Source organism: Aethalodelphis obliquidens, unplaced genomic scaffold, assembly GCF_003676395.1.
Source record: "Aethalodelphis obliquidens isolate GAN/ISIS:26980383/991018 unplaced genomic scaffold, ASM367639v1 scaffold11, whole genome shotgun sequence".
NCBI classification, from domain to species: Eukaryota; Metazoa; Chordata; class Mammalia; order Artiodactyla; family Delphinidae; genus Aethalodelphis; species Aethalodelphis obliquidens.
This window is the reverse complement of record NW_020837955.1, coordinates 17,321,188-17,343,111: the sequence shown is the minus strand read 5'-3', so window position 1 is coordinate 17,343,111 and position 21,924 is coordinate 17,321,188. Positions and strand designations below refer to the sequence as shown.

Below are 21,924 nucleotides of genomic sequence, written 5' to 3'. Positions count from 1 at the left end.
ACTTCTTTGTTTTGATTTTAAGATTTCCTTTAATGATGTAAGGTTCTAGCAATAACATTTTAAACTTTAGTTTTAAAAATAAGTAAAAACAAACCAAAAAAAAAAAATTTAAAGATCAAGATGTATGGGAAAACAAGGAACTAGAAGGCCTTTCAGATTGACAAATGGCTACATAAAATAATCTGCTTCTCAACAGTAAACCAGTAACTCTGTGTCTGAGCAGAAGGAAAGTAGTCAACTGGAAGAAGTGTTGACATACATGTCTGGCACAAGCAGAATGGAGCCCTACACACATGGCAGAGGTTTTCATTGCTGTTGGCCAAGTATATGAAATGAAACTTTGTGGAAAAGGGAACTGCCATTTATCAAGGAAAAACACTTAAGCTAATAAAAAATACCCGATGACTATGAGACTGTAAACATTGCAGAAGGATGGGTGCTCAAGTTAAGGGAGCTCATTCCTACCTCAAGACCATAATAAGTATGGAGGGGTCAGGGAGGTGTCAAAAGGGAGAAATCACAAACAAGGAGGGGTCTGACCTAAGCATAGCTGCTGCCCCTTCGTCTTCCTCCTCTTTCAGTGAAGGAAGAAGGATCAGGTGGCAAAAAGCCAGGCTAAACTGCCAAGGTCAAGTGGAAAAGACTTAACCAGCAGGGGTTGAAAAAGTGGTCTAAAGCAATGGAGACTAAGCTTTGCAAGTAGCACCAATTATCATCAGGGAGCCAGGCAAAGTTATAGAGAAAACCCCATTCCTACCAGAGCCCTCCTACTAGACCCCAGGTACCCAGTCCCCCAGGTGACCCTCCTACTACCCTTCTGAAATTATGCTCACCTTCTAGGTGCCTCATGATCCAAATTTATTACATCACCACTGCTCCCAACCCTCAATCAAAACTAAGAATCATTACAACCATCTCAAATAGATATTGATCCCAAAGAAGCAAACGACATGGAGGTGTGATCAACTGATTGTGAAATAACGGGGTGTAGGAGTGGCTCTGCTCTATTTTGAGCAAGAAGTCTCTTAGTGCCACCTGTCAACTCTGTGTGCTGTACCCACATCCTGCCTTCAGACCAGGGAACCACAGAGAATAATGTATGAAACTGCACTTTCAACTCTTGGGCCACCCACTCTCCTGCATCTCACCTCTCGGAGAGAAGCCTCATGCCTGCTGTGCATAGGATGTAAAGGGGGGTCTCCTTGTGCTTCCTCACAGGCACATGAGCAGCAGCAAAGCTCAGCAGAGGACGAAGGTAATCGCTGGCATGTTCTGGAGTGTCTGCCATTGCAGAGATTCCTTAAGTAAGATAAAATACTTTCTTTAAAGAGCAGATCACATAGACTCAGAAGACTGATACCCCATAAGGTTCTGTTTAAGGTCCTAAACATTTATTTCGTAAGAGTAGGGTAGCAATGAATCCCTCCCATTATCCAGAACGTCCAGAAGAAAAGGGTAGCTTTCTTTCTCCCTCTTCTCTTCTGTCCTCTCATTTCTGTAGCAGATAAGAGAGACTGACAATGAAATATATTCCATTTAGTACCTGGCTTGATTTTTTTAACCACTGGTTGGCTGTTACGGTCTCTCATCTGTTTGATGTCCAACAAGTCATGAGGATTCCCATTATGTCTTGGCCAGAAATAAACAAAAATCCGAGAGCCACTGCTGCCACAGTCCACAACAAGTCCATAATTTAGATTTGGGTCTTCAGTGTCAGTAGCTTCAAGATCTCCTACTCGAGCCAAATACCTAAGCCGGGCAAAAAGAGAAACTAGTGTTAAGCAAATAGCACCACCACTTAATTCATCTGTTCGTGAGTCTTCATTAAGTGCCTACATGTGCCAGGCACATGGGACTACACATCCTAACAAAGGAATGAAACAATATTGACCATATTTACTGATGTATATGAGGCAACAGCTGGTTTATACTGAAATTAGGTAACCAAAAGACTCCCCTAAGTTTGGGGGTAGTTCTGAAACTGGCCAGGGTAGCAAATCTTTTATTAAGCATTAAAGGGCTTCTAGGCCTCAGTAAATACTAAGCCACAAAATTTGAGGGTGGTTTGCTATGCACACTAGATAACTAAAGCAATTCTATCAATTTCTTCTCTATTTATCTATCCTTTCTGTATATAAACATGAAGAACATGGCGGAATGATATCTGGCTGACAGCAGGAAGATGGAACAAGTAAAGATGTTACCACCAAAACCCCAAGGTTTGAGTCTCAGCTCTAGCACTTCCTATGTTTTGTGACCTTCAGGAAATTACTTCTCTCAAGCTGTTCCCTCGTCTGTGAAATGAGGGTAGTTAGGAGTCTCTACTCTCAGAGAGGCCAAAATGTATGTTGAGCAGTTAGCTCAGTGCTGTGCTTGTTACATAACTATTGGGAGAACAAATAGCAGAAGACTCTCTGGAGAAAAGGGCTGAAATATCCAGAAAGAAAAGAAGGCTAAAAGCTGGTGAAACCCTTCTTCTGAGTGATGAGGCTTTAATAAATATTAAAGTTTCCTCAGAGCATACAGGTCTGAAAAGTACAAACGTCACTGATGACTCCTCTTCAAAGGCTTCACCTGAAGAGCAGCCCGGTGAGAATGAGAATGGCTTTTAGCTTATTACTCGAAAAAGGACAGCTCTTTCTTTCTTTTTCTTTTTTTTTTTTTTTTTGCGGTACGTGGGCCTCTCACTGTTGTGGCCTCTCCTGTTGCGGAGCACAGGCTCTGGACGCGCAGGCTCAGTGGCCATGGCTCATGGGCCCAGCCGCTCCGCGGCATGTGGGATCTTCCCAGACCAGGGCACAAACCCGTGTCCCCTGCATCGGCAGGCGGACTCCCAACCACTGCGCCACCAGGGAAGCCCGGAGAGCTCTTTCTTGACGCTAATATATAATGCATGGTAGGCAGACTAAAATTTTGCCTTCTAGATTCTATTAAATTTGAATAAATATTACCATAGGTTGAGCTAATAATTGAATGAATATTCTGAAAGTAATGTTGTGAATTTTTTCAAGTAATACACCTAAACTCCCTTCTGCCCTATCATCCAACATTGTCTTTAGCGGTAATGCCCAGATCCCCAAGACCCTTACATAGAACCCTTTAGAACTAGCTTTTGTGGAGCCTGAAACTAATATAATGGGGGAGGAAGGTTCTTTTACACAAAATATTCAACATTACAAATACAAAAGGGGCCCATGCAAGTGAGGGGCCTTGAATTGCAGGTAACATTCCCTTCACAGTAAATCCAGAAAAGTAAGCCATGTGTCATACCTCTCAGAACAATCTAGCCTGTGTTTACTGGTGATTTCACATTGCTACACAGACTACAGAGTTCCTTACTTTGGAGAGAAAAGCAAACCTGATGAAAAGAAGACCGTGTAGAAACAGCTCTGAAATCAAAAAAGTAGAGCTGAGTACCTTTCCTATTCTATAACACAAAATGCATTATTTTAAAAAGAGGAGAACATATATTTGAGCTTCAATACAATGCTGTAAATTATTGCATAGGATAGGGGTCAGGTAGAACTTTTTTCTGGATCTGATATGAGAGTGAGTTGCAGGAAGTGAAGCAGATGGTAAAAGTCTGTTACACACTAGAAAGTTTACAGTCCTAAAGATTCCATTCCACCACAGACTTTCCCATTCTAATCAAATGATTGGGCTAAAATGGGCTCACAACCCACCAGTCAACTCATAACAGCTCACTTCTATCACAGGAAAGCTGGGCAGACATCTGTGGGCCACAGATAGAGAAGAAATAGGCAAGATAATCCATCTCCAGCCCAAAGTGACTTTTCATTTCTCATCAGCAGTCTTCTACTTCACAGATCTTTATCTGCTTTCCTTCTCTGAAAACCACCCCTTCTACTTCTCTTTGACAAGATTCTGGATCCTGTCCCCTCCTGCTTAATGAATAACTTTTTCCAGTACATTGGTTCTCAAAATTTGGGGGCTCAGGACCACTTTATAGCCTTAAAAAAATTATTGGACCCCAAAGAGCTTTTGTGGTACATCTGTCTACATTTACCATGTTAGAAAATAAAACAGAACATTTAAAAATACTTATTTATTTATTTAGACACAATAGCAAACTCATTACATATTAACATATTTTATGAAAAACAACTATCTTCTAAAACAAAAAAGTTAGAAGAGTGGCATTGTTTTAGAGTTCTGCAAATCTCTTTTGTGTCTGGATTAATAGAAGATAACTAGATTCTCATATTTGCTTCTGTATTCAGTCTGTTACGATAAGTTGTTTTGATTGAAGTATATGAAGAAAATCAAGCTTCACCCAGGTATGTTGTTGGAAAAGGGAAGAGTACTTTTTAGATCATTGGTACTACACTGAAACTCGACAAGTGGAGTTTCTTAAAGGTTGGTTGCAATGTGGAATCTAAACTCTAAGAACTTTTCATACTGTTACATTAAAATGCACTGGTCTATCTTTCACTTTAAATTGCTTTTACCCATGCGTAATGTTGTCACATCGTATACTGGAAAATACTGGTTCGCTGAGCTATGCAAATCTTCTTAATGTTGACACATTTCATTCTACCAAAAAACCACACACATTCATGAATATCACTACCAATTTTATCAAAAAAGTCTTTTAAGTATTGGGAAGCTATCAAACTCACAGTGGCAGATACAAACTTCCCAAACTTCTAATTTTCACTTAAAAGCTCAAATTTTATCACTGGCAATAAATACTGACAGCTATTTTCCTTGAAGTGACAGGTTTTTACTTCATTCATTTTCAAGAAAATGTCTATGAAATACCCACATCTGAAATCTACAGTTTTTCTGACAGTTATTCTTTCAAGTGAAAAATAGTATTCCATGACTGTGTTCAGCTCACAACTCAAACAACTGCCTAAGTGCTTTTCCTTGAGACAACCTGAGTAGGCAACAGAAGTGATTAATTCCTATTTCCCATTTTGTCACACAGAATATTAAAAAGATATTCTTAAGTGGAATTAGACTTTTCTTCCCACTTTAATTGTGTGACAATGAAGACTGCCGTAACTACTAGTGTAATTTGGCGCTCTATCTTGATTGGTGCTAAGGCACCAGCAGTTTTACCCACCATCGCTTTTGCATCATCAGTGTAAATGTCAACTCAGTGAAAAAGGCAAATAGTATCACCATAGCCAAAAGGTAGAAGCAACTCGGAGGTCCATGACAGATGAATGGATAAACAAAATGTGATATATACATACAATGGAATATGCTTCAGCCTTAAAAAAAAAAGAAGGAAATCCTGCCGTACGCTACAACATGGGTGAACCTTGAGGACATTATGCTAAGTGAAATAAGCCAGTCACAAAATAAGCCAGTCACTATAATTCCACTTATATGAAGTATGTAAAGTAAGCAAATTCATAGAAACAGAAAATGGAATAGTGGTTACCAGGGGCTGGGGACAGGGAAAAATTAGGGGTTGTTGTCTAATGGGTATAGAGTTTCAGATTTTGCAAGATGAAAAAGTTCTGGAGATTGGCTTCATAGCCGTGTGAATATACTTAACGGTACTGAACTATACACTTAAAAATGGTTAAGATGGGTAAATTGTGTTATGCGTTTTTAAACACAATTTTTTAAAAGGGCAAACAACATCTTAGTATTATCATCAAAATAGCTTTGGCCTCACACACTCCCTGAAAGGGTCTCAGAGACTCCCAAGCGTCAGTAAGCACTTTGAGAACCACTACTCTAACGCGACCTTTTTTCTAACATCCGTTTGCTTCTCTACCTATTCCTCCCCCTTTCCCTTCTTTGATATGGCTTCCCAGTTCTCCAGAAGCCTCCCCTCAACAAGCTGATTCTTGTAATGATCTAAAAAAGGCCTCCTCCTTCTGTTCTAACATGTGGAGTGTCATTCTCTTTAAGCAGTTTGCTTACATTTCAGTATGAGCCCTAAGAGTTCTTTCATATTTGTTTGCTCCACTTCTCCATTTAGACTCTCAGCTTCTCAAGAGCAATTACCTTATCTGCATACCTCAATACAGACACAATGTTCCTCACATTTCTCTGATACGTATCAATCAATCCTGATTGGCTTGGGCCTAGAGCTCACAATATGAACCTGCTAGTTTGTTAATAATTCATCTATGTCTTTGTATAGTTATACTCAAAATCAGTTGGTCTCCTTAGAAAATTTCAAAGGCTTTCCAAAGCATCCTGTCATCCTCTTTGGTTCCTGTCAAGATAAGCAACTTTACAGCTCTCATTTGGGTACAACTCAACTTTGCTTTCTCTTCTCTTAGAAGTCGCCATGTGTGCATTGGCAGAAAAAAGTCAGCTGACACTAGAATACAAGGGAGAAAGATAGGACCAGATGACATTTACATTACATTTTCCACTTGAATCCTTGATCAGTTGCTTCAGGCCGAAATGTGACTAGTACAAATAAGGAACTGAATTTTTATTTTATTTAATTTAAATTAATTTATATTTAAATAGCCTCTGTGGGTAGTGGCTACCCTATTGGATACCACAGTGTAGACAGTGTTTGTTGAGTAAGTGAATAGATGAATGAATAAATGGGTGTAAAATATGAATTAAGTATGATGAAGTTGTTGGAGCCCATCTTATATGCCACATGCTAGATAAATAGTTGATTAAAACACATCTAACAAAAATTATTCTTAAAAACAGCTTTGCTGTGCGTGTTGGCGGGGGGAAGGCAAGAGGTTTATGGGAAACCTCTCTGTCCTTCTGCTCAATTTAGCTGTGAACCTAAAACTGCTCTAAAAAATAAAGTTTGTTTTAGAAATATATATTTAAAAAAAAATTCTGGATTCTATCCTTACTGACACTCATCAATCTGTAAATTTACCTTTTCCTAAATTCTAGTTCTGATGCAAACCTTCTGGTTTCTCCTTCCAGAAGCAATGTGGGTATATGTTTGTAAAACAACAGCTCTTCAGTTTTGAAACTACTGAGGGAAAACCCCCATGCAGGCTTCTAAAATCCTGGGCCATATCACCTCAGAAGTGATATGCTATATATATACTGATATGTATAAAATAGATAACTAATAAGAACCTGCTGTATAAAAAAATAAATAAAATAAAATTTAAAAATTAAAAAAAAGAAGTGATATGCTAGGTTCTACCAATGGCTGAAAAAATTCAAATTAAAACATTTTTTCTATATAAAATATTGATTAATTTCATCATGTGAATTAAGAACAATTTAAGTTGGAAAAAATATGACTATATTCAATGTATGTAATATAAAAATCACAACCACAAGCACTTGTCCTAATTTTTTATAAGCTGTTGAACTTGAGTGTTAGGTGTTTTCATCAATTCCTAATTATTTGTTTAACCATTTTATCATCAGCTAGTGCTTACCAGTGCCTAAGTAGTAACAGCTGCCACAGAAAAGAAATTCTGGAAGGAAAAAAATTTAAATGGAGATAATGCTTCCCCTTATCTTCACTGCATATTTGCAGGGCACAAAACAGAATTAGAGAACAGAAAAATCAAGATTATTCCAAATAATACTAATAAGACTAATATCTGTGATGTACCAGGCAGTGCTAGGTGTTTTTCTTTTTTAATCCAAATGACAAGACAAGGCAGGCATTTTACCTACACTTTATACTTAAAGAAATGAGATCCCAGAATAGAGCACCTGTCTGAGATAACCCAACTAGAGAATGACGGGCTGATTAGCTCTAAAATCAATCTCTTTCCCCTATACCACAATACTTCATTCCCAGATAAATATAACTAAACTGTAGAGCAATGGTTCCCAACTTAGGCTGCATATTAGAATCACCTTGAGAAAAAGTCCAGTTATTTGCATTTTATAAAGGTCCCCAAGTAATTCGGTTACATAAAGTTGAAAACCACTGACTTAAGGTCATCGTTAACACAAATAATTAGACTGTATAATAAAATAGTTTTAACAAAATGTGTAGAACTGTTTAGCACTATAGAAATGGTCTGTAGAAATTCTGAGTTACTGAGTCTACTTTTTTTTTTTTTTTGGCTGTGTTGGGTCTTCGCTGCTGAGCACGGGCTTTTCTCTAGTTGCGGCAAGCAGGGCCTACTCTTCGTTGAGGTGCACAGGCTTCTCACTGTGGTGGCTTGTCTTGTTGCGGAGCACTGGCTCTAGATGTGCGGGCTTCAGTAGTTGTGGCACGCAGGCTTAGTAGTTGTGGCTCGCAGGCTCTAGAGCTCAGGCTCAGTAGTTGTGGTGCATGGGCTTAGTTGCTCTGCGGCATGTGGGATCTTCCCAGACCAGGGCTCGAACCCAGGTCCCCTGCATTGGCAGGCGGATTCTTAACCACTGTGCCACCAGGGAAGCCCCTGAGTCTACTTTTAATAAATTTCCTCTCTCCTGCCTCACTGTCAAGATGTCAGTACGTTATTAATTACTGTCATCAGTGTGCCCGCATCTAATGACCATCACACCCTTCCCACTACCACAATTCTAACTTGCTATTATTTGCTGTGTCCTGAGACAAGAGAGAACCAAGCTAATTATAACAGTATGCACAAGTACACAGTACTATATTTAAAATGGATAGGGACTTCCCTGGTAGCATAGTGGTTAAGAATCCGCCTGCCAATGCGGGGGACATGGGTTCGAGCCCTGGTCCGGGAGGATCCCACATGCCGCGGAGCGACTAAGCCCATGCGCCACAACTACTGAGCCCGTGTGCCACAACTACTGAAGCCTGCGCACCCTAGAGCCCGTGCTCTACAACAAGAGAAGCCACCGCAATGAGAAGCCTGCGCACCACAACGAAGAGTAGCCCCCGCTCCCCGCAACTAGAGAAAGTCCACGTGCAGCAACAAAGACCCAATGCAGCCAAAAATAAACAAATAAAATAAATAAATAAATAAAATAAAATGGATAACCAACAAGGACCTACTATACAGCACAAGAAACTCTGCTCAATATTATGTAACAATCTAAATGGGGCAAGAATTTGAAAAAGAATAGATATATGTATATGAATAACTGAATCGCTTTGCTGTACACCTGAAACTAACACAACATTGTTAACAAACTACACTCCAATATAAAATAAAAAGTTGAAAAAAACAAAAAAAAACAGTATGTAAAACAAAAGTAAACAGCCTCTACGTGAGAGCCTTTCTTATCAGTATAGTACATAAGCGCTTAGTACATGAACTCAGTGATATCAAATTTGGTTACTCATGAGCCTCTTCTTATTAAGTTCTGATTCTTAACTTTATTCCTCATTCTTGACTATGTACAGTTCCTGATTCTTTATTCCTGATTCTACATAGTTATACTTAAACTATTATCTCATTAGGAAACAATTATTCCTTCACATCTGCCTCTCTAACTAGATTATTAACTGCATGAGTTCAGGGACCACGTTTTATTCATCTTTGTACCCTAGCGCCTAGCACAGAGTCACACACACAGCAGCTCTCAACAGATGTTTGCTTCCTAAATGACTCATGTAGGCAGCCATGAGTGAAGTTCAAGGACACATGGTAATTTGTGGCCATATGCACATACATTTCATTAAAGAACAAGGAGCTCTAGGCTATATGGCTGCTGGCTGCTCAGCCAGAGCATTACAGGGTGTGAGGATTTTGTTACGCTCATTACACAGGCACAGTCTGTGTGTTCCTTAGCTCTGTGGCTAACTTGTTTCAATTAATTCAGCATAAGTATTTATTGAATCTGGCCACCTGAGTTTAGTGGTAGATAAGAACTATCAGATCACTCCACCTCCCACGTATCCCTCAGATGCATTTACTTCTCTTCATCATCATTGCTGCCACCCAAGTCTAGGCCACCATCATCTCTCTACTGGAGGATTCCAATTCATTCTCCACCATGCCATCAAAATGACCTTTCTGTAAAAAGCATTTCTGATCATATCACTCTTCAAAGCCTTTCAAAGTCTTCCCTCTGCCCTTAAGATAAAGTCTAAACCCCCTAAAATGGCTTAATAGGCCCAGCCTGATCTACCTCTCCAGCTATATAGATCACCACTCACTGCCTAGTAGTCTTTACTCTAGCCATATTATCCTACATAATTAGACCATGCTATGTTCCAGTGAGAAACTGTGCTCAGGTATGTCAAGAAAATCTCAATAAGCATTTAAAAAACTCAAATTATGGGCTCAGTTTTCCAACGCTACAGGGTTCTTAAGACCAACTGTTGACAACTCTAGTCATCTATCTATATAAGTGTTCCCTCTTCAAAAAGGAAGAAAGAAAAATACAAAGGAATAGTGCTGCTAGATGAGAAAAGTTTGAAAATATAAACTTCTTGAGAAAAAGTAAAGTCTCCATGCCCTAGTTCCTATCACCCAGCACATAGTGGCTGCTCAATAAATGTTTGTTGAATGAATGAATGAATGAATGACCAAAGTGAATAGGAAATGAGAAATTCTGGGGACAGAACAACCCAGAAATATTAAGGGGAGGAGGTATGTGTCCCAATTCTGACCAAAAATGATTCAAGGAACGGGTTGCTAGAGGTTTCCAGGAAGGGTCTTCACTCTTATAAGAAAGCATGCAAGATCCATTTCTCTCCTGCAGGACATGAGTGAGGATGCAGGTAGCCCTGGCTGCTATTATGCAACCATTTAGTAAGCTGACAAAATGGGCAACTGAGACAGAGACTCCCATCCTGACAGCCAATGTTGAACTTGTGGTCCCTCTATCCCTGGACTTCTTGTTATGTGAGCCAATAAACTTTGTTATTATTTAAGTTGGTCTGACTGTTACTTGCAGCCCAAAGCCTCCTAACTGATACTTTCTGGGAAGCAATAAAGAGAAAATTATGTTGAAGATGATGAACACATGTCATCATTTCATTCTGTAGCCCAATCAGAAACTAACCTTCAAAAAATAGCAACTTCTATGCAACTGGTAAGGCATTAAAACTATATCAAATAATTCAAATATATTTTCTGTGAAAAAAGGTATTCAGTCCTCACTGAACTAACAGGAGATTAGACTCTACAGAAGAAAATACTAATGAACCAGAAGGCACGGCAATATATTAATAAAATATCCAGAAAAAACAGAGAGAAAAAAGACTGAAAAAAAAAAAGAAATGAATAGAGCATCAGTGGGCTGTAAGAAAACGTCACACGGCTCAGTATGTCACTGGAGACACCAAAGGAAAAGTGGGAGAAGATAGAAAAATATTTGAAGAAATAATGGTTAAAATTTTTCCAAATCTGATGAAAAATTACAATCCATAGATCCAAGAATCAACAAATCACAAACATAAGAATCATGAAGAGGGAATTCCCTGGTGGTCCAGTGGTTAAGGCTTTGCCTTCCAATGCAGGGGGTGTGGGTTCGATCCCTGGTCTGGGAGCTAAGATCCCACATGCCTCAGGGCCAAAAAAACAAAATATAAAACAGAAACGATATTGTAACAAATTCAATAAAGACTTTAAAAACGGTCCACATCTAAAAAATCTTTAGGGCTTCCCTGGTGGCGCAGTGGTTAAGAATCTGCCTGTCAGTGTAGGGGACATGGGTTTGAGTCCTGGTCCAGGAAGACCCCACATGCCATGGAGCAACTAAGTCTGTGTGTCACAACTACTAAACCTGCACTCTGGAGCCCGCGAGCCACAACTACTGAGCCCACATGCCACAACTACTGAAGCCCACGTGCCTAGAGCCCATGCTCCACAACAAGACAAGCCACTGCAATGAGAAGCCTGTGCACCCCAATGAAGAGTAGCCCCCGCTTGCCACAACCAGAGAAAAGCCCGTGCGCAGCAACGAAGACCCAACACAACCAAAAATAAAATAAAATAAATAAATTTTAAAAAATAAAAATAATTTAAAAAAAAAATCTTAAAAAAAAGAAAAAAGAATCATGAAGAAAATTACACCAAGGCACATCATAATCGAATTGTTTAAAACCAGTGATAAAGAGAAAACCTTAAAAGCAGCCAGAGGAAGACATATTATGTACAGAGAGAACAAAGATAAAAATGACAGCAGACTTCTCCTAAGACAAGCCAGAAACCAGTGAAGCATCGTCTGTAAAGTAATGAAAGAAGAAAACGATCAACCTAGAGTTCCATACTCAGTGAACATTTCTTTTAAAGGGAAAACAAAATAAAGACTTTTCCAGTCACATAAAAGTTTAAAGAATTCACCAACCACAAACTCACACTACTAGAAATGTTAAAGGAAGACCTTTAGGCAAAAGGAAAATGATACCAGATGGAAATATGAAATCTACACAAAGGAATGAAGAGGCCCAGAAATGGTAAATATACAAGGCTTTTTTTCTTATTTTTAAAAACCTCTTTAAAAAATAATTGAATGCTTAAAGCAAAAATAATAACACATGGTGGAGCTTATAACATATGTAGAAGTAAAAGATATGACAACAATAGCACCAAGGCCAAGGGGAAAGAGAGGAATGAAAGTACACTGTTGTTAGGTTCTTACACTGTGTGTGAAGAGGTATAATATTACTTGAAGTAATAAGTTAAAGATGTATACTCTAAACCCTAAAGCAACCACTGAAAAAATAAAAACAGAGTTATATCTAATAAGCCAAGAAAGGGGCTAAAGTGGAATCATAAAAAATGTACTCAATTCAAAAGAAGGGAAAAAAAGAGGAAAGACAAACAAAGAACAGATGTGACAAGCAGAAAACAAATAGCAAGACAGATTAAAATCTAAACAATTGATAAATGTAAATAGCCTGAAGGGCCCAAATAAAAGGCAGACGTTGTCAGATTGGGTAGAAAGAAAGACTCAACTAAACTCTGCCTACAAGAAGCTCACTTTAAACATAAAGACACAAATAGGCTAAAACTAAAAGAATGGAAGAACATCTATCATGCTAACACTGACACAAGAAAGCTGAAGTTGCTGTTGATATATTAATACCAGACTAGTAGATTTCAGAGCAAAGAATATAATCAAAGATAAACAGAGTCATTTAAGAATGATAAAAGGGTCAATTCATCAAGAGTACATAACAATCCTAAACATTTATGCACCCAGTAAGTCAGCCCACCAAGACAAAAGAACAGAAAGATGTCTTTCATGGTTAAAATGCAGCAACAGCATTGCTGAATCAAAACTGAACATTGCCGAAATGGGGCTTAAGAACTTCTTTATGTAATAAGTGGCATGCAGTTTTACTAATAAAAGTGCGGTATTCCCCAAAAGAGTCAAAGGTGGTAGTGTGTTAAACAGCTTATCAAAATATTTATGACTTCAACACCAAAGCCAATCGAAGCGATGTAAAGCTGACTCACCTTTCGTATTGCCTGTCTCGTGGTAATGAAGCACCCCAATGTCTAAAGTCCATGATTAACATAAGCAAAAGGAGACAGGATATGAAGAAGAGTCCTAGGAATGCCACCCGCTGCCGGGGAAATGGGCTCACTGTGGGCACAGTGAAGTACCAGGGGGCTGGGCAGAGGTAGGAAAAACTGATCCTGAAATGAGACAAACATTAGTAAGAAAAGTCTCTACAATCCAGTGCTAAAAAATGGTTTTTAAGCTGAATTAAAGCGCTTCCTGATAAAGGCAAAAAATTTATGCCCCCAGAAGTCTAAATGTTCATTTACTCTTGAACTTTAGAAAAGGACATATATAGTTCATGGAGCTTCTACTATATAAATAAAAAAAGGCTTCTCTGCTCTTTTTTCAGAGTGCACTTTGGGATGCAGTTCAAAGAACCAACTTCATGTTAATGAAAAAATCACCAGTCTCCCTGTGCAATCTCATAACACTGAAGAATCAGAGCACTTGTAACATTCCCATCAAGAATGCTGTCAAAAAAACTGGATAGTCAGAAAATTTATTCAACTGATTTTTAAAAATATTTTAATAGGTAACATACGCACACAATAAAAAAAAAATCAAACAGTTTAAAGGATATATAGTGGAAAGTGAGTCTTGTGCCTTAACCCCATCATTTCCCTCTCAGAGGCAACCACTGTTACCCAGGGATATTCTTGTATACACAAGCATAAATACATACCATATAAGTAATATATCTGTGTGTGTGCCTGTGTGTGTATCTCCATTCCTTTGCTTTTACATCATACCTACTGTTCTGCATCTTTCTCCACTTACTCTATTTGACAACTGTCTCATTTGGTACCTGTTGCTCCACAGATCCACATTAATCTTTTCTGAAAGCTTCAGAGTGTTATAATATATGGATAAGCATACTCAACTGTGAAGTTCACTTTCCATAGTAATTCAGAAGGACCTCGGTCTGTTTTCAAAGTTCATTAAAAAAATTTTTTTTGTTTTGTTTTTTGGGTTTTTTTAACCTCCCCAAGGGGCACCTAGCCTCACTCAAGTGGAAATTTGAAAGAACATTACAATCTAGCACTTACCAGAGCTGAGCAAGCACTCACTCTATCACCCCGGGGGCTCTGGGCTGTAAGGTATTGTTGAATCTGCCTTCAAAAGAATGCAGCTTTGATCTTTGCATCCATCTGACCAGGCTGCGAAGTCCATATGCAGCCCTAGAGCAAACCTCACTCGTAACAATCTCCCAGCCACCCCCCACCGAGCTCCCAGCTGAGGATAAAGTCTGCAACCTTACCTAGCCATGGGTTCCCTTCAGTGGTCTCAAGGCCTGTCACCTCCTTTTCCTTTTGCCTTGAGAAGGTGGTCTCCTCGTCCCAGTCATCTCCGAAGTCTGCAGCCTGGAAAGAGCTGGTTGGGGTTCCGGCTCACCTCCAGCAGTACCCACGAGACTAGACCCCATACCCCACCACGAGAAGCTCATGGCGTCCACCCACTCCCCGGGCTCCCACTCCAGATCCGTATGCTCTCGTTCCTGGGGCTCAGTGGACCCTACCCAGGCTCCCTGGGAGCGGGGTATTCTAGAGGGCCAGCGACATCCTCGAGGAAGCCGCGGTCCGCCCCTCCCGGCCCCGCAGCCCTCCCGAGCTCACACTCACGGGTCGAGCGGCCCGCCGGCTCCCTCAGCTCCGCTCTGCTAGGTCCGGAGGTGCTCCCCGCGGCCTCTAACCGAGCCGGAAGGAGGCCTGGGCCGCCGGCGGCGCCACGTCCCCAAGGAAACCGCAGGGAGCCAATGACTGACAGGGGACCCGCGGAGAGGGGCCCGCCTTCCGCCCAGCTGGGGCCGCGGGCGAACCAGCTCCGTCGGCCGCACGTCGGTCCGCCAGGGTGGCCAGTCCCCTAGAGCGCTAGGCCTTAATGCCCGCCCCGGGATTTCGAGCGCGTCCAATCCGGAAGGGCGTCGTGCGGGGCTCCGCCTGGAGGGGCCGGCTGTGGCTCACAGGTGAGCAGTACGGAGCGGCGCCCAGGTACCTTGCGGCTGCTACCCTCTCGGGGGCGCTAGTTCTCTGCTGGCTGTTTTCTCTGCGGCCGTTTTCAGGACGGAGCGGCTCGGGTGCGTGGGTCTCGGGGTGTTCGCGACACAAGTGCATCCCTTGCCTAAAGCCAGTTTTGTGTCCACAAATCCTGCCCTGCAGAATGGCAGTTCTCCCACCACAAACCTTCCCTACAGCCTCCCAAACAGATGCCCCGGATCTACTGTGTTGTCCATGAGAAAAAAACACAAGTTGGGGGGTAATGACGACTACACCGCAGCGCTTATATCCATTCATTCCACATTCATTTAATGTCTACTGTGAGCCAAACATTAAGAGCGGCTGTGTCCCTGCCCTCCCAGACCTTAACAGTGATACACAAAAGGTAATGTTTCCTGAATGTTGTTTTTGTACCTTGCTTACACCAGCCTCTTCTCTCATGTCCAGGCGGGAGCCGCTTGGACAGGATGAAATCCAAGTCCTTACAAACTTGGCACACGCATGGCCGTCCACGACCTGCCCATGCAGCATCTGCTGCTGCTCCGCACCTCCCTTATCATGCTCCAGCAACGCACCTCTGTGGTTTCTGCCCTCTTGGGCTTTGCTCACTCTGCCTCCTCCACCCCTCCCCTCCACCTGCCTTGAGTATCCTTCCCTGCCTCTTTACCGGGTCAACTCGTCCTCAACCCTTACCACTCGATTTAAGGGTCACTTCCCCTAAAAGCCTTACTTGATCTACACCTCCTTTATATGTTGTTTCACTTACCACACTGAATTACAATTATATTTATGTATCTGTCTATCCCAGTAGACAGAATATCCTTGAGGGCAAGGACTATCTGCTTGCATAGCAATGTTGGGTACTGCCTGGCACATAAAATACAACTAATATATGATAAATATGTGAATGAATGACTGTGGAAATAAATGAAGACCACCCAAATGAGAACAAAGAGGCTATTTATTCTATGCCTGCTATAACAGGGCAGTCAACCACTATCACTTGGCATTTGGCAGAGAATCAAAGGCTGTCAAGGGAGTGGGGAAGTTCAAGGTGGAAAAACAAAAAGGGAAGATTTCATGTATGCACCGAATGGCATGGGGAAGCTGGAGGCAGGCTAACTAGAAGCAAGGCATCTAATGTGATTGTTTTGGGGGAGCATATTTGACCTTCACCAGTTGGTCCTGAGTTGGAAGGGCAGGGGCAAAAATTAGGGAAGCTGACAGTTATTGACCAGTCATGAGGGTTCTGGGCTGATTGCTGCAGAGGCTGTGGGTCAGAGTTTTAATTGTCATATACGGTCTGGCCATTATCCAGTTTGCGTATTCAGTCTCTCATGACTGTTTCTTTTTTCCTCCATTACCCTCCCAACCTTGTTGGGTTTCCTAGGTTGCTTTTCTCCTTCAATTCTCAATTTTCTTTTTGTCCCTCAGTCCCTACTCTGCTTCAAGTGTTATATTTTATCCAGGCCCCAGAAACCACATCGAGTATAATAGCTGCATAAAGTTAGGATTAACCACAAAAAATTACAAAATACCAGGTGATTTTATTCTAGAGCCCAGTTCAGTGCCTGGAACAAGGTAGACATAGGAAAAGCTCAACAAATGTTTTGGCTTTGTTTTTTTTTTTAATTCTTGAAGTTGCCTGCCAACTGTGCAGTTCTAAATCTAATCTATGTATATTTCAAACTCCAGTGTTCCACTAAATGAGTGTTTTTGAGTGGAAATAAAATTCCTATTTATATTTTAAATAGTACTTGTTTCATATAGTTTATGAACTATATTAACTTAGAACTTGAAGGTGCATTGAAACATCTAATTTATATTTTGTAACTCCTGTTATAAAACAGAAAAGAAACCTACATTTTAATCCCAACACTTTCTCATTATACCTTCTTTGTCCATCTGGTTTGGACAATAATTCCTTCAATCACTCCATATGCTCTCAGGCATGGTAAAGCCTGCAGTGCTTATCTGATTAACAGCCTACAGGGCTAAGTTCTGAGGTTTCCAGTTAGGAGGCCAAAAAAAATGGGTTGAGATCATTTCTCCATCTCATTTGCTGTAATTCAACATGTTGAAACAAATTACAGAAATCCATATTTCAAAACAGGTTTTTAACTGCTTTTTAAAGGCTTGTCTACAATTACATTTGCAATTTTCTCAAGGCATCCTTGACTCTACCCACCCTGAGCAAAATCAGTCAAACCAGTCCCACACTGTGTCCATTGTCTGCATCGCTTTATTTCTCCTCATCAATTCTCCTTCATTCCACACTCCATCCTGCCCTAAACTCTAATGGAATTTAATGTGGTCTTTGCTCTCCCCTCCAAGTTTACTGATCTCTCTTCATGTGTCCTGTAGGTACCTCACTGTCGAAGACCAAATTCACTGTCTCTCCATTCTCACCTTATCCACCCAAACCTCCTCCATGCATATTCCCAACTTTGACAAAATACCCTGTGATTCACCCAAGCAGGTATCTGCAAGTTATTTTTTTTTAAATTTTTTTAATAGATCTTTATTGGAGTATAATTGCTTCACAATACTGTGTTAGTTTTTGTTGTACAGCAAAGTAAATCAGCCATATGCATACATATATCCCCATATCCCCTCCTTCTTGAGCCTCCCTCCCACCCTCCCTATCCCACCCCTCTAGGTCGTTGCAAAGCGCCAAGCTGATCTCCCTGTGCTATGCTGCGGCTTCCCACTAGCTAACTATTTTACATTTGGTAGTGTATATATGTCAATGCTACTCTCACTTTGCCCCAGTTCCCCCCTCCCCGCCACAGTGTCCTCAAGTCCATTCTCTATGTCTACATCTTTATTCCTGCCCTGCCACTAGGTTCATCAGTACCATTTTTTATTTTTCAGATTCCATAAATATGCGTTAGCATACGGTATTTGTTTTGCTTTCTGACTTCACTCTGTATGACAGACTCTAGGTCCATCCACCTCACTACGAATAACTCAATTTCGTTTCTTTTTTTTTTTTTTTTTTTTTTGCGGGCCTCTCACTGTTGTGGCCTCTCCCGTTGTGGAGCACAGGCTCCGGACACGCAGGCTCAGTGGCCATGGCTCACGGGCCCAGCCGCTCCGCAGCATGTGGGATCTTCCCGGACCAGGGCACGAACCCGTGTCCCCTGCATTGGCAGGCGGACTCTCAACCACTGCGCCACCAGGGAAGCCCCAATTTCGTTTCTTTTTATGGCTCAGTAATATTCCATTGTACATACATGCCACATCTTCTTTACTCATTCATCTGTTGATGGACATTTAGGTTGGTTCCATGTCCTGGCTATTGTAAACAGTGCTGCAATGAGCATTGTGGTACATGTCTCTTTTTGAATTATGGTTTTCTCAGGGTATATGCCCAGTAGTGGGATTGCTGGGTCATATGGTAGTTCTATTTTTAGTTTTTTAAGGAACCTCCATACTGTTCTCCATAGTGGCTGTATCAACTTACATTCCCACCAACAGTGCAGGAGGGTTCCCTTATCACCACACCCTTTCCAACATTGTTTCTAGATTTTTTGATAATGGCCATTCTGACCGGTGTGAGGTGATACCTCATTGTAGTTTTGATTCTAATAGTGATGTTGAGCATCTTTTCATGTGTCTCTTGGCCATCTGTATGTCTTCTTTGGTGAAATGTCTATTTAGGTCTTCTACCCATTTTTTAACTGGATTGTTTGGTTTTTTTGATATTGAGCTCCATGAGCTGTTTGTATATTTTGGAGATTAATCCTTTGTCCGTTGTTTCATTTGCAAATATTTTCTCCCATTCTGAGGGTTGTCTTTTCATCTTGTTTATGGTTTCCTTTGCTGTGCAAGAGCTTTTAAGTTTAATTAGGTCCCATTTGTTTACTTTTGTTTTCATTACTCTAGGAGGTGGGTCAAAAAAGATCTTGCTGTGGTTTATGTCTAAGAGTGTTTTTCCTATGTTTTCCTCTAAGAGTTTTAGAGTGTCTGGTCTTACATTTAGGTCAATCCATTTGGAGTTTATTTTTGTGTATGGTGTTAGGGAGTGTTCTAATTTCATTCTTTGACATGTAGCTGTCTAGCTTACATGCAAGTCATTCTTGAATCTATCCCTTCTACTTCCTTTTCCCATTCCAATTAGTCACTAGGTGTTCTTAATTCAAATGCCTAAAATCCTCTCTAATATCTTCTGATGAAATCTTCTAACTGGTGGCCCTACCTCCAGACCCATGCCCCTCTTGAGTACCCCTCTATTCTGACATAGTGAAATATAATCATGCTATTTCCTGTTTTAAAATCTTCTGTGGTTTTCCATCCCAGTGGGAGATAGTTCAAATTCCTTGGCATGGTGTGGCAGATTCTGCTGACTGCCTAGCCAAAACTTCCACCTTGTTAACAGAATCCCAATTTTATTCTAGTAACCACACTGCTATGCTTCACCATGTGCTTCAAGAGTGCTAGCTCCCACCTCAGCCCTAGGGAGTAAACTGTGACTGGTCTACATCAATCATGGTGGCCTATTCCCTTACCAAATACTGATCCTGGGCATATGATGCAATTCTAGCCAATGATACTAAAGGGAAGTCAGCTGTTGGGAGGAATGGGAGGAGGAGGGAAGACATTTCTGGGAAAGGCTTTCTCCATCTTAAAAGGAGTATGTCAATCAAAAGTTTACATAACGAGAGAGAAGAAAAGGCCCCTTTTCTACCTCCAGAAGTAATCTTAAGGGTACCTGGAGCTGCTTTAGTCATCTTACAACCACGGGGGTAGGGTTGGGGTGGGGGATAGGGGACAAGCCTGGGAATAACAGAATAGAAATATGGAAAAAACCTGGGTCCTTGATAACATCATTAAGCTGTGAAGGTAACCAACATGGGAGCAGCCCTACTTACGGACTTACTATTTGAGATACTAAATTCATTATTGTTCTTATTTTTAAGTCAGTTGAATCAGGGGATTCTGTTAGCTTTGGTCTCCTAACTGATATATGTGGCTTACAATGCCTGATATGATCTAGCCCCCAACATCAACCAAGCTCCTCAACAGGTATTCTCATGCACAACCCTGACATATTTACAGGTCTCAGAATTATGCCTTTTCTTACCTCTGAGCCCTTGTACTTGTTATTACTTCTGCTTAAATGACTTTCTTTCACTTCTCTACCAAATGAACTCCTACTTATCCTTCAAAACTCAGCTCAAATGTCACCTTCTCTCTATGAGCTCCCCCAGTCAGCTTAGGTGCTTCCTCTCTGCTCTTGTAGCATTTTGCTCATGCATACTTCTATTAGGGCAAGAATACTTGTTTTAAAAGCTGGCAGCTGTTTGAGTGGACCTGGTACCAGCTGGCCAGGTAGGAAGACAGAATATCTAGGTTTTGGACCATAATGGGTATGTTTGGTCAGGGAGAGTGGGATCCCCTGGGCTTAGTCTAGATGGGAGAGGTTTAGACCAAGAAGACTTCAATTACTCTCCAAATAAAATACAGGAATTTTGAGCATTCCCTCTAGAAACTAGGTTCAGGGAGCTCTGGTAAAGGAAAAAACAAATGAGATAAAAGAAAGATGAGGGACCTCTGCAAGATGGTGACAGTTGGGACTGGAGAGAAGAGCACATGAGAGAGTCCCTGTATTCTTTGTCTATAGTTGCATAACAAATTATTCTCTCTCCCAGTTTTCGTGGGTCAGGAATTTAGGAGCAGCTTGTCTCAGTGTCTCTCATGAGTTTGCAATCAAGATGTCAGCTGGGGGACTTCCCTGGTGGCACAGTGGTTGAAAATCCGCCTACCAATGCAGGGGACGTGGGTTTGATCCCTGGTCCAGGAAGATCCCACATGCCTCAGGGCAGCTAAGCCTGTATGCCACACGACTGAGCCTGCGCTCTATAGCTCCTGCTCCACAACAAGAAAAGCCACTGCAATGAGAAGCCCGCACACCACAACGAAGAGTAGCCCCAGCTTGCCGCAACTAGAGAAAGCCCACGTGCAGCAACGAAGACCCAACACAACCAAAAAAATAAATACATGAATTTTAAAAAATAAAAATAAATATTAAAAAAAAAATGTCAGCTGGGGGGATTTCCCTGGTGGCACAGTGGATAAGACTCCATGCTCCCAATGCAGGAGCCCTGGGTTCGATCCCTGGTCAGGGAACTAGATCCCACATGCATGCCGCAGCTAAGAGTTCACATGCCTCAACTAAGGTCTGGTGCAACCAAATAAACATTAAAAAAAAAAAAAGATGTCAGCTGGGGTTCTAGTCATCTAACATCTTAACTGGCACTGAAGTATGCGCTGCTAAGTGATGGCTGGCAAGTTGATGCTGTCTATTGTTGGGAGGCCTCTGTGCCTTCTCACGTGGGACTTTTCCAGGGATCCTTGAGTGTCTTCATGATGTGGAAGCTGGCTTCTCCCAGAGTGATCTGAGAGAGAGGGAGAGTGTGAGTGCCAGGTAGAAGCTTAATTCTTTTTTTTTTTTTTTTTTTTTTTTTTTTGCGGTACGCGGGCCTCTCACTGCTGTGGCTTCTCCCGTTGCGGAGCACAGGCTCCGGACGCGCAGGCTCAGCGGCTGTGGCTCATGGGCCCAGCCGCTCCATGGCATGTGGGATCTTCCCGGACCGGGGCACGAAGCCGTGTCCCCTGCATCGGC

General features: G+C 41.4%; 1 protein-coding gene across 9 annotated transcripts in view; it reads right to left on the bottom strand.

The window, feature by feature from the left end:
• ENTPD7 (ectonucleoside triphosphate diphosphohydrolase 7) overlaps positions 1-21,924 on the bottom strand; it is an 82,226-nt gene that overhangs the window by 47,112 nt on the left and 13,190 nt on the right. For 4 of the 9 annotated variants that reach the window (XR_003433875.1, XR_003433870.1, XR_003433876.1 and 1 more), the window contains exons 1-5: positions 14,922-15,242; positions 14,561-14,663; positions 13,254-13,436; positions 1,544-1,749; positions 1,149-1,299 (exon numbers count right to left, since the gene is read on the bottom strand). Coding sequence is in view for 1 of the 9 variants with exons in the window: in XM_027112275.1 (XP_026968076.1) it covers positions 1,149-1,299; positions 1,544-1,749; positions 13,254-13,436; positions 14,561-14,568 (548 nt within the window). In the remaining 8 variants the exon portion in view is untranslated. Of the gene's footprint in view, positions 1-1,148; positions 1,300-1,543; positions 1,750-13,253; positions 13,437-14,348; positions 14,481-14,560; positions 14,674-14,915; positions 15,243-15,294; positions 15,421-21,924 lie in introns of those variants that run through there. The other 5 variants (XR_003433871.1, XR_003433873.1, XR_003433877.1 and 2 more) reach the window with 4 other exon arrangements.